Source organism: Emys orbicularis, chromosome 7 (assembly GCF_028017835.1).
Source record: "Emys orbicularis isolate rEmyOrb1 chromosome 7, rEmyOrb1.hap1, whole genome shotgun sequence".
Lineage (NCBI taxonomy): Eukaryota > Metazoa > Chordata > Testudines > Emydidae > Emys > Emys orbicularis.
The window spans coordinates 21,300,866-21,317,731 of NC_088689.1; the positions used below are offsets into that span (position 1 = coordinate 21,300,866).

General features: G+C 41.5%; 1 protein-coding gene across 1 annotated transcript in view; it reads left to right on the forward strand.

The window, feature by feature from the left end:
- The window catches only part of LHPP (phospholysine phosphohistidine inorganic pyrophosphate phosphatase), a 185,606-nt gene extending 176,983 nt beyond the window's left edge, over positions 1-8,623 (forward strand). Inside the window, exon 7 of the mRNA XM_065408024.1 lies at positions 8,283-8,623. Coding sequence (XP_065264096.1) covers positions 8,283-8,379 — 97 coding nt within the window. The 3' untranslated portion in view covers positions 8,380-8,623. The remainder of the gene's footprint in view (positions 1-8,282) is intronic.
- The last annotated feature ends 8,243 nt before the right edge of the window (positions 8,624-16,866 follow it).

The following is a 16,866-nucleotide window of genomic DNA, read 5'->3' on the forward strand; positions in this document are numbered from 1 at the left end:
ATCATAGTGATTTATTTGGATTTGCAGTGCTGAACTAATTAAATTACCCATGTTGGACTAAAAAAAGAGTTTCTCTTGTAGCACTCAGTAAAATTATTGCCTCTGTCTAAAGAGACTAGCAAAGGTTAACAGTATCTGTTTACATTGCTAATAAAGAAAATCCTGTTAAACTGTGTCTGATGCCGTTTACAGGTTCAGTAAGAGTCCTGAAGAACACATTGCCAAGAGAAACGGTTTTAGACTTTTTAATCTAATTTTATGTGGGGGGAGTGTATCCTGTTTAATTAGCGAGTAGGTGGGAACTGTGCTCTGACACAAAGAGATTCCCCTGTATAAACGCAAGGAGGTTGTGTGGAATGATGTTTAGCTCTCACGATGCTATATTGCAGAAAAGGTCAATGACAGGGGGACACATATTGTTACAGATTAGATTTGCCAAATGACTTCAGCATTGTACACTGGAATGCAAGATCATTTGTCATGTTCAAATTAACATCTGTACCTTTCTTTGGCCCTGCATGCTGTTTTCCTTCACACCCCTACTTTTAAGGAACTGTGCAAGTAGCTAATTTTAATCCATCATGTCAATCATGTGTTAGTTGGTTACCATCTGCTCCTATTCTCTGAAGTCAAGTTTCTGCTGGTCTAGTTGAGGTTGATCTGAATAATCTAACTATTTTCATCCCTGTGGCCATGGCAATCCATGTCAACTGTCTCAGTTTACACTCTCATGTGTTAAGCCTTTTATATTTTATCCACATAGTGCTTCAGCTCAGCTGTTCCCATTTTGTTCTTCGTATGTTTGTTAAAGAGTAATACAAGCAAAGTACTTAAAAAAGACATTCCATCCAGCATGTTAGTTTCTCTAGTGCAGAGTTGTATGATCACCTTGTATTCAGTGTGAAGTAACCCACTTGTACTTGTACTTATACAGGGGGGTTGCTATCAACTTCTCAAACTGCCTACATGATCTAATAAGAACATTCTGGTTAACGTGCATACTAAGACTTGGGATCCTTTCTGATAAATGGTTCCTTATGATTATGTGTTTAAGGGTTCACCCCCACCAAAACCAGACACTCACCTGGAACCACACATACAAAGGTACACATTAGCAGATCCTAAAATAATAATGGACAAGAATCATTTTTGGGGGGTGGGGGAAGTAGTTACACTGAACGTGTCCATTGCATATGAATAGTCTATTATCCCGTCCCCCAAAACATCCTCTTAAATGTATAATATCTCATATGTATATAGCTGTATTCATTTCAGAGAATCCCAAAGCACATTACATACTAATGTGCAAATAATACCTGGATCACTTCATTCACCACAACTATGCATTGTGGTGATGACCTGAGGTCAGAGACTCAAAGTGCATTCCTCACTCCCACCAAAGAAAAAGCCCACATGGGTAGAGACACTGCCAGTTTACTTTCTGTGTGAAGATACTATAAATATGGATTCAAAGAAAGATCCTTGATCTCTGGACTGTTCGGATTCTAACAAGGCAAAATGACTGCATGAGAAGACAGAGATCCCCAGAGTTATTCTGGGTAGCCCTGAGAGACTTTTAGGAAACTGGCAGATTACTACATGTCTGTCACCATTTGGAATTATAGACTATCACTCACTTGTACATAGATTTTACCTGCTTTAACCTCTCATTAACTCTCATTCTGTTTCTTAGCTAATAAATCTTTAGTTAGTTTATTGTAGGATTGGCTGCATTGCATTACAACATTGTCTTTGGTGTAAAATCTGGAGTACCAATTGATCTGGGGTAAGTGACTGCTCTCTTGGGACTGGGAGAAACCTGATGTGGTGTGATTTTAGGTGTAAGTAGCATTGTATCACAAAGTTCAGTTAGTCTGAGTGGCAAGATAGGCTGGGGAGTCAAAGGGGTCTGTCTGTGACTCCACAGGAAGACTGTTACAGTGATGCAGGAGTACACATTTGTCACTGGCTTGGTGAAATCTAATTATAGAACATAGCCGACCAGTTTGAGGTGTCTGCCCTTGTTTTCTGACAGTCTGTCCTGAGATAGGCACTCACAGTTGTGAGCCACCCCAGACAGCATGACTTACTCCTGTAAAAGTTGCCACGTGACCTTTAATGACCACAGGTGATCAGGACTTTGGTTTTACATTTTATCTGAAAGAGGTCACCTCTGTTAGCAGGTACCCCTAATACCATGATAGGCCATATCTATTGATTCAGTATGAAGAGTAGTTGAAATCATCACCACTATTTTCTGAACTATCCTCATATTCCCTAGCTACCTCACTTCCAAGTATTGATCTAGATAGACCCAGTTTAGCCTGAGAGATGTGAAAGGATCAAAGCACACAATGCTCTGGCTGTTGACTTTTTAAAATAGTGAAAATGAGAAATGGTCCCTTGGAGAACATAATGCCTAGTCCTTTGATACTCATGAGTGATAACCGAGTCAGGATCTGTTTGATTGTATTGTATCACACCAAATACAATCATATGATGTGATGTTCTGATAATTACAAACTGGCCTTTTAAACAACATATTCACTTGGGGTGACATTCACCTTCTGTGCAGAGGGCCAGCACAAGGCCCACGCACCACAAAGTCCCATCTAAGCCCACAAAATAACATTTAAGTGGCAAATAAGCCTTATGCTGGCCATATGCATAGAGCGTGAATTTCACTCTTCATGAGTACGTGAGAAAAGACAGTGGGAAAATGTCGCGTGCCTGGACATTACTAAAGCTCTCCAAACCCACCAACTGCAAGCTGTGGACAGCTTTTCAGGAGCGTCTTGCACTGTTCTTTTTATACACTGGAGCAAAATCAGGCAAAACTCCCATAAACCTTGTATCCTAAAATGTGCCACTCTTGTAGCTTCGCCAGTGGTATTAACAGTCAAGTGCTGTTGTATACAAGGCTCCTATAGCCACCAGCATGTGTATCGTCATGTTGCGTAGGCTTGTTCTGAGTAGGGTTAGACAATAGTGCTTAATACGCCAGCACATGCCACAACCACTGTCTCCACTAGCACTTCCAGAGTGGTGGAGCAATAGCAACAGGGGGAAAGTTAAGCAACAATATTCTAACACTGAGGGGGTAACTTCAACAAGAGTTTGACAGCAGCCGGGCTGCAGGATTGGCTGGTGTGTCGTCGCTCATTCCACAAGGGAACTCCCACTGATGTCCATGAGAATTCCCTGCATGGCAGGAGTGCTAGCTATACACTGAGACCAAGCAGTCATGATGTTGTAAACAAACTGGGAGCCCAGTTTACCTGCCTGAGAAGAATGAAAGGCTGAGTCACTGCTGCAGGGACTTTGAAGCCATGGTTCTAGTTCTAGATATTTCACAGCTGAGGCTTGGCGTACTAAGCCATCCCCTCCCGCTTTGTTGTCCCTAAAGACTGCGTCAGTATTGGCTGTTACTCTGGAGGTAAATGTACACGTTTTTGTAATTTAAATGAGAATGCTCCTTCTCTAAGCAGAATTTAGTGCTCATGCAAGGTGCCAGCCTTTTTGACCTCAATGGAGGGAGGGGAGACTCCTAACAAAAACCATCAGTGGGAACAGCAATGGTCTCCCCCTCAGGTGCAGAGGGCGCTGAGTGGGGGTGCAAAGGTATCAAACTTTTACTAAAAGCAGAAAAGAAAATGGGGAGGATGGAGCAAGGTCAAAGGTGAAGCAGGAAGGAGCCAGTGGGGACAATGGGCAGAGAACCTGTGGCAATGTCCACTGCCTCATGAAGTATGACAGATTGATAATCCTGGAGAATGAGCTTCTCTGTTTAGCCTCAACAGGTACGTTACACAACCCCAACCTGGGAAGGACAATCTGTACAGCTCAGAGGGTAGTTCACTTTCGGTACTGATTCAGGCCTTGTCCCGGCCACCTGGGGCTTGTCTACACGGGAACACTCAGAAAAGTAATCCAAATTAACTTTTAAAGTGGATTAGTTAAACCACATTAAACCCCTGTGTGGATTCTCTTATTCAGAATGGAAGTGGCCTTAATTTGATTCAGTTTAATTCACTGCCAAAGTGACTTAGGGCCACATTTCAAAGGTATTTAAGTAGCTAAAGATGTAGGTAGTCAGTGAGACATAAGCTCTGAAGGGCTAGATTTTGAAAGGTATCTGTGCTCCTACAGAGGCAGATAGCTACCTAGTGGGATTTCCAGAAGTGCCTGAACAGGTTCAGCACGTAACTCCCATTGAAACTCAATGGGAGTTAGGCACCTAATTCACATAGGTGCTTTTGTACATTCTATTTGGTGCCTATCTGCTTCTCTTGGCACCTAAATACTTTTGTAAATCTGGCTCTGCCAACATCACTTTTGAAAATGGAACTTGGGCTCCTAAATCACTTACACGCTTTTGAAAATGTTACCCTTGTCATGAGCTTTTTAGTGCTATTGTTTAAGATTCCATTGGACAGAAAACTACAATGGCCAGTATTAAACTAGGGAAAAACCATGATGGTATGATTGGCTTTTGAGATCTACAAGGCTGTCTGCAAGCTGGAGAAAATGGCCAGCTTGTGTGTTGATGTCAACAGTACTAGAAATTTCCCATTTTACAGTTAGCAGAAGGGGATGGAGCTGGACTGTTTGTTCAAGATTCCTTGTTCTGCTTCACTAGGGAGTCATGGTGCAATAATAAGAATATAAATTACTATTTTATTTATTAGTTTCCCCTCACGTAACGAAGGTCACCATGCAGCAACTTCAAAAGTACAATGAAACAAAACAAGCAAAATCCCAAAATGTTAAACCAGTTGAAAGTAAATAAACCCTCTGAACCTCTTGTTGCTGTTATTACTATTTGTTATCATTTATTACTTGTATTGAGGAGCTCTAGTCACAGACCTGGACCCTGTTTTGCCAGGTGCTGTATAAACACAGAACAAAGAGACAGCCCCTGACCCAAAGAGATTATTATTTATTGCTATTATTGTAGCACCTTGGCACTCTAGTCATGGGCCAGGACCCTATTGTGCTAGGTGCTGTACAGACACAGCAAAGCACATAAGCACATGCTTAACTTCAAGCACCTGCTTACGTCCCAGTGACTTCAATGGGAATTTCTCCTGAATAAGGGTTACGTGTCCATCTATCTGTGTTTTATTTTATACAGTGCAAGTAACATATTGCAAAGATCTCTCCTAACCAGAGTTTGCATTGTACAGAAAGCCAATTGCCATCCTGAGTTCACATCCAGAACGGGTACCAAATAGATCGTTTTAGTCCTGTCAGCTATTTGTCTGCAAAACAGAACAGAAATGGTCAGGCTGGGATAAATGGGAAGGGTGCTGCAGATGTGGACGGGGAGTACATTAGCAGAGCTGTCTGGGAAAGCTTGCAGTTCTCCGGCGTATGTTGTGCTCGCTCACACCTTTTCCAGACATTGCTTGAGTCCATCATTGGCACTGACAGTCACCTGATATGTTAAATCATGCCTCTTGTTAATTTTTCCACCCCTAAAAGGTTTTCCTCAAGCAAATCAGCACATGTGAAATCACACTGTGTAGTGGAAGGTCCCCAGCTGTGCAACTCTCTCATTCTCGCAATCTGTTAATCTATGTAATGTGTCCACATGGTACTTGGATAGGTGTACAAAATAAATACATTACCTGGGACTAGAGTGTTGAAAGCAAACCCTGTCATCTGAGAGCTAGACTGACCAAGTAAAAACAGTCTGACCTTCTCAACCGCTTGCTGCTTGTGTCAGAAACACAATTGCATCTTATTGTACATATTCTTTTGTTTGCTGAATATAATTAGCTTTTATAAAATAATAAATGATTGACCAACATAATGACTTAGCAGTCAATTAATTCAGAACCCATTTGCGCAGTTTTTCTAAAGAGATGCAATAATTTTAGAGTATTGTTAGTCTATTTCAACCACTTCCTAGCAAACAGCACATTAGTGGTTTTCTAGCACTGCTAATAGTATGAGACTTAGCTTGGGTAGCTTTAGCTGTCTGAGGTACCCAGCCTCCCCTTGAAAATTCTTCAGAATTGGAGAAGTCACCTATGGACGGATTTTCAATCATCTTTGGTGGTCTTTGTACACCAGGGACATCTTTAAATTGGTTAACCCCGAACAATAGCATATCTGCAATTAGTATTACAGTATTCAGGCTGTAAGCCTAGCTTGCCCTCCTCCAACACACACACACACACTCTCTCTCTCTCTCTCTCTCTCTCTCTCTCTCTCTCTCTCACACACACACACACACACACACACACACACACACACACACACCATTACCTTGATCAGTCAAGGGTACAGAACCTTATGTTACAGATAGATCATCACTGGAGTGCTAGTTCAGCTAAGCATTTCTTATTTATTTTTTATTTTTTTGTAGCTCAGAGAATACAGTTTACTTGAAAATTCCTGTAAAAGTTTTTCTTTTTCTGAACAATTCTTACATACTGGTATTATTTTCTGTGAACGTGAGAAAAGGAGTATATTTTAATGTGTAAAATGGAAAGAGGTCTTGTTTTTTTACACTCTGAATATCTACTCAGGATGCAAATGAACTTTCTGTATAGTTTGAATTCCGGTTCAGAAAGAGATATCTACTTGTATCATATGAAGTGAAATAAAGATACATATCTTTCCTTGGGCAAAACTCCCATTGAAGTCAGTGGGTGAGTATGGATAGCAGGATAGAACTGAAGTCTTTATTTAATTTTTAGTGGTTTTATATTTTTTGGATTTTGCCTGTTTTAGTCCATTGTATTTTATAAGCTGCTGTCCCATGTGTGACCTGAATGCTTATTTGGGTGAGGAAAACCTAATAAATGAATAAAAGCACTCCTCTGTAAAGTGCTTTAAGATCTGCAGATTGAAAACTTTCTATTTAAGAGCCAATTATTATTGCTATTTATTATTAGAGTGAGGACTTGGTGTTATCTTCAGCCAGAGAAGAGAGATGGGGCTTTCTCATGGGATTTGAAGAGCATCACATGAGATTAATTAGGTGCAGAGAGCTAATGCAGATGATAGTGGAGGCATACGGAAAGAGCTACCTCCCAGACGCAATAAAGAGAAAGAGAGTGGGGACAGTTTGGCATTTCTTCTCAGAGGAAGAATTCTGTGACCTTAGGGGGAGTGACTCCACCTCTCTGTGCCTTAGTGTTTTCTCTCCATCCTTTGTCTGTTTAGAATGTAAGTTCTTCAGGGCATGGACTGTCTCCCACTCTGTTTGTACAGTGCCTAGCACAATGCAACCTCATTTTGGTTGGGGCCTGTAGGCCCTGCCATAATACAAATAATTCTAGTAACAACAGCAAAACATATTCAGAAGTAAACTAGGATGAGATTGACTTATTTATCCGCCATAATGGAAGGACACTAAAGAAAACTAATAGCTGCACACTGGGAAGCATGTGAGAAGGAACACCAGCTCACACTTTTCGGTGCCATGAAAAGGCTTGCGGATGCCCTCAAACTAGAGCTACGCAAATAACAGATTTTTCAGTTTGCTGGCCATTCTAACAAATCAAAACATTAAAATTGTTTCCGGTCAACCTGAAAACAGTTTTTTTCAAAACGTTCAGTGAATCAAAAAGTAAAAAAAATCTTTTGGGTGAAACAGAACGTTTCATTTCATTTTCAAGCTTTTGTTACATTTTTAATTTAAAAAAAATAAAATGAAAAGAAATTTGGAAACAAAATATCATTTGGAATAGAAAAATCTAAATGTTTTGTTTCAAAAATGTCAAAACAAACTTGTTTTAATATTTTTCAGAGGTTAGGGTTTTTGGTTTTTTTAGGGTTTTTTCAATCAAAACAATTAGGTGAATTTAGCACAAAATTGCAAAATATTTTGGTGTCACGGAAGCTGCATTTTTTGCTGAAAAAAAGTTTTGGTAGACAAATTTCGCCCACCTCTACATTAGATATGACATTTAGATTGACTGGCTGTGCCGTTATCTGTGTCTAGAGTCACTGAGAGGCATCCTTGCTAATTATCACAATTAAGCGGGTTTGGCATTTATCGGAGAAATGATTGAGTAGATTCTACTGTAGTTCTAACGATAGACAAGTGTCATCCAACAAATATTCCAAACCTGATGTGTGTCAGTGGCAATATTATAAAGGTTTCATGGGAGTACTTACCAGACTAATGGATAATTGCATTGTAACAAAACTTAACATCTGCCCTTCTCTTCATGTATTTCTGAGAAACCATAATTCATTTTTATGTGCCTGTTTATGGAACATCCACTCCCACTTTTATCAGTGTCACCCTACTCTCTCCTCTGCAGGCCTTGTGATGAGCAACACCCGGAAGTGAAGGCAGATGGATACGTGAACAACCTCGCGGAAGCAGTGGACATTATTGTGAAACAGTTGCACAAGTGATCGTGCTGTAGAAGAGACTGATTTAAAGGCACAAAGAAGTTGGACTTGACATCTGAAGCCTAGCATACAGCTCACACACCAGGCTACCTCTTCCCCTGTTCAATTCATTTTTCTCTCTTCACCTAATCTCTACACATATGCAAGTAACCATAGGAAACCAGTAATGTTAATAGTTTGTCATTAACTGCCTGATTTTCAAAGCTTCTCATTTCTAGGTACTAAAATGAAATGCCTTAATGATTAAAAACATTAAACCTAACAGGTGCTTATGACTTCCATGCATCGTCTGATTTTCTAGCACCCGCGCATTCCCTTGAGTGCCATGTAGCCATGCAGTAGGAAGAACAGATAAAATTAACTGACACAAGTGGGTCTAGCACCACTTGGGCCAGACTCTGTCCCTACCTAGGGAGCAGCGGGTTGCCCCAGCATGAGGGAATCCAAAGGCAGCATAGGTCAGGCTCTAGGTTGCCCCTTTTTGTAGATGAGTGCAGAACTTTGTGTGTAAGATGCGTGCACACACCAGTCCCGAGGTGAAGTTTTGGGGCAACCCCCTCATCTTGTAATGACATCCTTGATTTCCACCTGGCTGGGTGTAACCATCTGCTAAGAGTGGCGTCTTGTTCCAGATTTCTCAGCCTAGTGTGTGGGTGGCTTTGAAGCTGCTCAGGGCAGCAGTCGGGACTTGCTATCAGTGGGATTTTCAGAAATGCTCAGCATTGGCCCAACTCCACTCCAACTGAAGTCAAAGTACAAGGTCTAGGGGCCACGTAAGTCCTGCTTCGCAAGGGTGTCCCACATTTGAACTGTCAGCATCTAGTCACATTGTTTTAGTCTTCAACTGCTAAAAATAGCCTCCGATGCTTAGATGTTATTTTATGGCTGCTGGATGCCTGGCTTAATGATCTGGTGTTCGGTTCCCAGATTTAAAAAGCCAAGAAATGACTTTGCCCTGCATTGCTATTGCTTGGAAATCTTACTTGTAACAGGAAGAGGGTGGTGAAATCATCTGTGAATTAAATAGCACGCTGCTGCCTACACTAACTGCTTTATATTTTGCCCTTGTGGTTTTCAGCCATTACTAATCATTGAAGCAAATTAAATCTTGTGAATGTGCTAGGACTAATCCTGCAAGGTGCTGAGCACCTTCAACTCCTGTTGAGGCCAGTGGGAGATGAGAGCACCCAGAACCTTATGGGATTAGACCCTGATACATAGCACCTAAACACCTGGGTCCAAATTCACCCCTGATTGCAGCACCATGGACTTCACAGAAGCTACACCATGGGAGAATTCGGCCCAAAAAACTAGTGCCTGGGTAAAATGAACTCTCACGTCAAAAACACTTGTGGTTACAGAAGAGAAAAATGCCTCATAAAGTAACAACAGAAAAAAGTGTGTACTATAGAAATAGCGTACTTTAGCGTGTACTATAGAAATAGATCAGTCTGTGTCTGTGGATAGAGTGGGGAAGGGGGAAGGCGACATCACTCCCATTGCATAGTCTGTATAAGGGACAACCACAATTACAATCTCTGTGCTCCACCGGCACCATCAGGGACACAGTCCAGCTCAGGGGGATGAGACAGGACTAGAGTCATGGCACGGCCCCCTGCATCTGTCTCCAGAGTGGAACCAGTGCACCAGGAGAGCATGTGGCACCTGCTGCAGACTGTAAAAGCAGGTGCTCTCCTCCTGTGTGCCGGGGAACTCAAGGTAGGATTCCTCCCCGGCTCAGCCTCTGGGGCCAGGTGGCTCTCCTTCATTTGGGCTGGTGCATCTTGCACAGCCTAGCCCAGGGTTAGTGCGACATCTCTCTGGGTTCTCACTGCCCAAGATTGTGATGATGTCATCGTGGAAAGGATGATAAGGGAATTTTCCCATGTCTGGCAGTTTATTCAGGTTTCATGTTCAGATTTCCCCTTTTTATGCGTCTGTCAAACCTTTAATTGCATCTCTCTACATATTGACAGTTGTCTGGCGCTGCAGTGGTTTAGATTCTGGAGTTATTACAAATTGAGGAATAACGTGATTGACATGGGGTCTTTTGGTGGCTGACTTACTGAATGAATAAACCCAAGTACTGTGATTCTGACTCTTTCGTTGTTTTCAGCCAACCAAGTCGTCCTTTATACACCTACGGCAATTTCTTAGGGATTCTCTAAGAATAGGATTACAGGAAGAGAGAATACGTGGTGCATTCCCAACTATCTGTGCCTGCAAACTTAAGTTCATTAAGGGCCCCTGCACACCATGTTACATAGGCGATTCACTGCTGATGCCAGTGGTAGTCTGAATTCACTGGATGCCAGGATGATATTATTATAGAGGTACCGTGGAAAAAATGCTTTAAAATGCAACAGAACAAGAATATCTTTGGCAAAGGTGAGGATGGGAAACACACTTCAGCAGAAGTCTTGAAGCATCTAAGTTCCTGTGCACAAATAGCTCGAGGAAAATAAGAACATGAACAGCTGTTTTTCTACCTGTCAAACAGGGTGGAAACAGCTGCCAAAAAGCACAAACTAAAAGAGAGAAAAGAGAGAAAATATAAGATCCTTGTCCTATCATTCCAGTGACTACAAGTGAGAACATTATGTATTCGGTCACATCACACTGATTCTTTCCACTCAGAATCATTCATGGGGAGATTTTTCAAAGGCCCAAAGCATGTACTATGGGAGGGAATGTGGCTTAGTGGATAGAGCACTGGACTGGGACTCAGGAGAGCATGTTACAAAGGCAAGAAACATTAAGTGAACTTTATGGCTGTGGAGGCAGAGGCACAGAAAGGTTAAGTGATTTACCCAAGGTCACACAGAGTCAGGAGCAAAACTGGGAATAGAACCCAGGGCTCTTAGTCTAGTTCAGCTGTGCTAACCACTAGGCCACACTGTCTCCCTTAAGCCCACATACATGGGTTCTAACAGTGGGTTCTCTCATTTCTCTTTTCAGAGTTTTACCTTTAAAATCTCCCCAAGATCATTTCACAGGGGAAAATTTGGGGGTTGAGAGGGGTCATCAAGATTTTGAGGCTTGCTTCTTTTACTGAAGGACTTGCAACCCGGTGTTAACGTGACTGGGCCCTGAGAACGGAGTGAGAATTTTTTCTACCAATCCTTATCAGACAGACAACTTAGGGTAAAATGAGTAAAAGCAAGTGAAGGCAATGAAAGAAATTATGAGTTAAAGAAAAAGCTAAGAGAGGGTTAAAAATGCACACAGAGACTAGTGCTGGCATTTTTCAATAGTAAAGCATGGTTTCAAAGCATTTCCTTTCAGCCTAGATCCACACCAAGAGAGAGTTTCAAACTCAAGCTTATAATAGGGGGGGAGGAAATGTTGGGGTGAAAGAGCTAAAGGGAAAATGCCCTAAGTTAAGAACAGATGGTTTGTTATGTGGGATTTCCCTTCCTGTCAAAATATCCTCTGCTGGTAATGTGCAAGGGGACAACAGACATACCACAGAGAGATCTCTGCCAACAGGAGAATAGAAGGTCTCCAGAAAGCCCTGGTTACTAAAAGATAATGGTCATTGAGAAATTAACTCAACTGTGATCAAAACTGTCCTTGTTACCAGAGGACCCAGTCCCTTTAGGGAGCCAGAGAGGAAATTTACTGTTGCATGTCTGCTAGTTAAACAAATGCTATTGGCCTGTAGTATTATGGAAACTCTTCCATTCCTTAGGGAGGGGGTTCTAGGGTTGTACAGATACACAGAGTTGTATTTATTTCCCATTCTCCTCTAGATAAAGCAGTACTGGCCACATTAAAATACTTGCTGCCTCTTTTCTCCAAGAATGTGCTTGTGAGAGCAGTTTAGGTGAGATCAAAAGGAGTTGGAAGTGGAAGTGAGGAGATTTTTGTCTCCCCTAAATGTACAGATAGTACCTCCCAACAACAAGTGATCGGCATGGCATCACACAAATCTATTATACAGCATCCTTGGGTTTTGTCTATACATATGTAAAAGATCAGTCCCTTAGGAACTCAACTGAAGGTCCTGTGAACTGCCCCTTTAAAAAAGCTGCAACCAGCCAAAATCCCTAATCAGTCTGTCAGTCACCCAGCTGTGAATGAGTGGGTGCAGTCAACGAAGGGAGCCTTCAGGTGCATAAGAAGCTGCACTCAGGCAGTTGTGGGCCTTTTTATGGGGGAGGGAGTGTTTAGTACTGGGAGAGACAGGACTGTTCTGCTACCCTATGGCAAATTCCTTACCTGGCCTATTATTTACAGACATGCCTCCCTTTTGGGGGAAGATGAGACTTTGTGGAGCCATCTTTTTTTATCTAGGTGATTGTGGCATAATTTCCCAACGGTAGTGGTAGAAACCTCGTTGCTCGAGACATTTAAAACTAGCCTGGACAAACCACTAGTAAATCTGCTCCTTGGAGTGTTATGCGCTGCTAGATGGGAAGGGACTAGCTGATGTAACAGGTCTCTTCTAGCTCCAATTTCTATAAACTCTTCATATAACACACAATATGAAACTTTAGCCATCTGCACACACAGTGCAGCAATGTTATCCAAAGTTCTTATAAGAGCCTTAATAATGGAAGAAAACATCCGTAAGCGCTAATGCACCAGAAAAGAACCTAGTGGTCAGCGGGGAGGCTTTAGACAGCAATGGGGGGAGCTTGGTGGTTGTAAAATGGTGGGGTTTGGAGGAATAAGCAGAAGGTTGGGAGTCAGGTTATCACCTCGAGAGCTAATCTGAGCTCTCCCACTGACTCTGTGTGGCCTTGGCCAAGTCACTTCACCTTTCTGTCTCAGTTTCATCATCTCTCAAAAACAGAGTAACATTTAAGTACCTGCCTCAGGAGTGTTGTGAGGGTTAAGGAGTAGACAAAGCACTATAAAAATGCTAACTCCTATAGTATATTACCCACGTTGTCTATATTAACTAAAGTGGTTTGCCCAAATACAACTTAGTGCTAAAATGCTGCGCCACAACCTTTTCTCAGCACTAGTCCCAGAACCTATCAGGCAGGATGGGCCCTTCTTTGCCATATTGGAGGTGACAAACAGAAGAATGAGTGAAAATAGTTAGAAACTCTGGAGAGCCACCACACTTAGCACAGTATTGTACAAATACATGTTCAGATACAGTGGAATGACACAGCTATTATAGGGCCAGGGGATGTGTGGGGTTATGACTAATGTAATCACATTCAAATCAGTTCAGCTCAACACGTTAGTAAAAACAATCAAGTATGCCCTTGTTGCCTTCCTAGACTGTTTCTTGTTCATCTTCATTCAAGAGCAGTGGCTCTAACTACCAAAGAACTGGTTTAAATACTTTAAAGTTTTAGCATGTGAACAACCTGTAACAGAAAAGGTAATTAATTTAGGTAACAAACACTAATGAGGTGTTGGCAACTAACGAGTAGCAAATGCAGGCAGCTGGTGGGATTGGAGTGTCTTTGGGTGGGGGATGTGGGCAGAAGGAAAAGGTTAGTTCTCTTCCTGCTACCAAAATCTGACCCAAGCATTTCAGTTCTCCCAGGTGCTGTCACTTGTGCCTTAAATCTCCAGAGTCAATAGGGGCAGACTTACTGTAAAATACCAGCTGAGCCTTGGGCTCTACTAGTCCTCCAGCCATCACTGTAAAATATTTGATTTTAAGCCATGTTGTGATAACCTACTGGTGTTATTGCCTCTGTAGGTTGCAATGTTTGCTGTGGACCTGAAAGTCAAGTCTTAGCACTGTGAATATGCTCTATACACAGTCTCCATTCTTGCACTGTGGGGAGGGTATATCTTTCTACTGGGGAAATTGCCCTGGCTATAAATGGTGCTAAAGTTTCACTGTAAGATCAGTACTGTCACTTCCTCATGACCTTCAGAATGGGGATAGGGCTGCTTTTATAACTGAATGGTAATACTCCTGCCATATTCTAAATGAATATCTCTGTGTTATCTATCGCTATTCAGTCTCACTGCATTGACAAGCCTTTCATCAAAGTCTCACTCAGGCTTCTGGGAGAGCGGCCACTGATTTTCAGGAGAGTGGATTACAGTTCTCTTTAACTGCGGATTAAAGAAAACAGAGTTGTGTAACACAAACCAATCCAGATCATGCTAGGAAGTGGAGCGCGCAGAGCATATCTCAGATAACTAAAATAGGTGTATACTGTAGTGTGGAGTTAAAAAGATTTTGCAGCTGCATTAATCAGCTCCTCTACCTCCTCAGGAAGGCACAGGACTACTTTATAAATAGGGCTTTTCAATCACCTTTGTTTCCTTTGCAGTATTTATTTCTATGCTCGCCTCCAATTCTCTTGGATACCAAACACCCACACCACACCCTAACTACTGTAGCTACCTGAACCCTCTGACCCGTATCTGTTTGATAAATTTCCCTGTGGGAGATCTACTGGAGATAGCACAGTGCATGTTGCGGTAAATGTCATGTTAAGGGCACTCCAAGTCAAATGCCTCTCTCTGCAGCCCAGCTGAATCTACGCAGCAAATATGGCTGCTGAGAAGTGCTACGTTGAGTTTACTATTTATTGCTAAAATGGAGCCAGTGTCCACTCCCTAGACCTCTTGTTAAGCATTATTAACTTTATTTAAATCAGTCACACACTGACCCAGAGCTTTATAATATTCAAACACTGCCCCATGACATTTAATATCCCAACTGCCTGTAGAATGCCTCAGCTGCTAACACCTAGTCAATATCAGAATACAAAAGGATAGGAGGGGCAGGTTGCTTGAATTCCTGCTCATTTTAATTCTCTCCTCCACTTGTTTTAGAGCTTCCTGTGAGCATTTCTTAAAAGAAATTCACAGGGTTGATTTTCAGAGAAGCAGGGCACATGCAGTTACCACTGACTTCATTTGGAGTGCGGGGGGCTCAGCAGTTGTGAAAATCAGGACCCCATATGGAAGCTGGCTTTGGTTTCAATACCAAAGAAAGCAGTTCTTTAAAACCCTAAAGATCAGGCCTTCTCTCCCCTCCCCACCTCTCATCTCAATATGGTAAGAAAAACTGTCCCTACTCTTCGAAGTCTCTGATCAGCTGGGATTATAGGCATAAAAAACAATTTCCTTAACATCAGTAACTATTTAAAAAACAAAACAAAACTTTGCTTCACACAAACTCTTACAAATCCAATCCTTCCTGAACTTTCATCTGATTACAATAGAAACTCCATGCCCGCCTCTAAACAGCTTTAGAGAAAGGATGTGTCATCTAATCATACAGAACTGGTACTGAACTGCGTCACTCACTGCCTCAGAACTTCCTCCTAACTTGGCCTTAGGTCAGCTGCTGCCTGCTTTGTCTGGTTGTATGGCTGCAATTATCAGGAATTAGCTTGTCACACTCAAAAAATATCCTTTAGCCTTGATTTAGGACAGTGAATTAATAGGCAAATCCTAAATTCCCGTTGCTTTTTAACCATAAGAATGAGCTTGTGTCTTAGACTGGACTGAGATGCAGAAGATTTGTGTTCTAATGGGCCTCAGGCTTCTTGAGTGACCTTGGACAAGTCACTGCCTAAATGTTCTCTGCCTCGGTTTCCCCATTTGTTAAATGGGAGTAATAATACATGGAGAGGGGGTGATGAGGATTTGTTAAGCAGTGCTTATAAACCACTTTAAGACCCTGGGTTATAAGTGCGAAGTATAATATTTTTTTTGTAATGCCAGAACCTAAGCAGCTGGTGTGCTGTGACCCTTTCTTATTGCACTTGTCATACGAGGGCATTTCAGGCCTGCCTCTTTGTACATACTGTAATACTGCATATTATATACATTACTCATTACAATACTAAACAGTGTAACAAGTAATCTCTTTGTAATGTTCCCGAGTGTGGTGTCAAACAGCACTATGTTAAAGTGCATTAGCAGGATCTACGCGGACCAACTAATGTGCAACACATTAGAGTACCTTAGAAATCACACCTCCATTGCTGCCCCTTGTAGACAAGCCCTTCAATACAAGTAATCTTTTCCAGTGTTTAATGGACAAACATCTATCTTTATTTTTATTAGAGGGGGGTTTACTAGTGTTTAAAACCAAAAATCAGAAGCCCTCAGCATAATGGTATTGTATGAAGTGAATTGAAAAATACTATTTAATTTATCATTTTTACAGTGCAAATATTTGTAATAAAAATAATAATATAAAGTGAGCACTGTACATTTTGTATTCTCTGCTGTAATTGAAGTCAATATATTTTAAAATGTAGAAAAACATCCAAAAATATTTAATACATTTCAATTGGGATTCTATTGTTTAACAGTGCAATTAAAACTGTGATTAATCACAATTAATTTTTTTTAATCACGATTAATTTTTTTGAGTTAATCATGTGCGTTAACTGTGATTAATTGACAGCCCTAATGTTGATAGATGAATATGGCCTAGGATAAGCCCACCAATATTATTATTATCTGCACCTTCAATTCAGCGGTCCGAGGAAGGTTTTGGTACTCACCCACTAACCTTATTTTTGCATCCTGATCTCATGATGATAC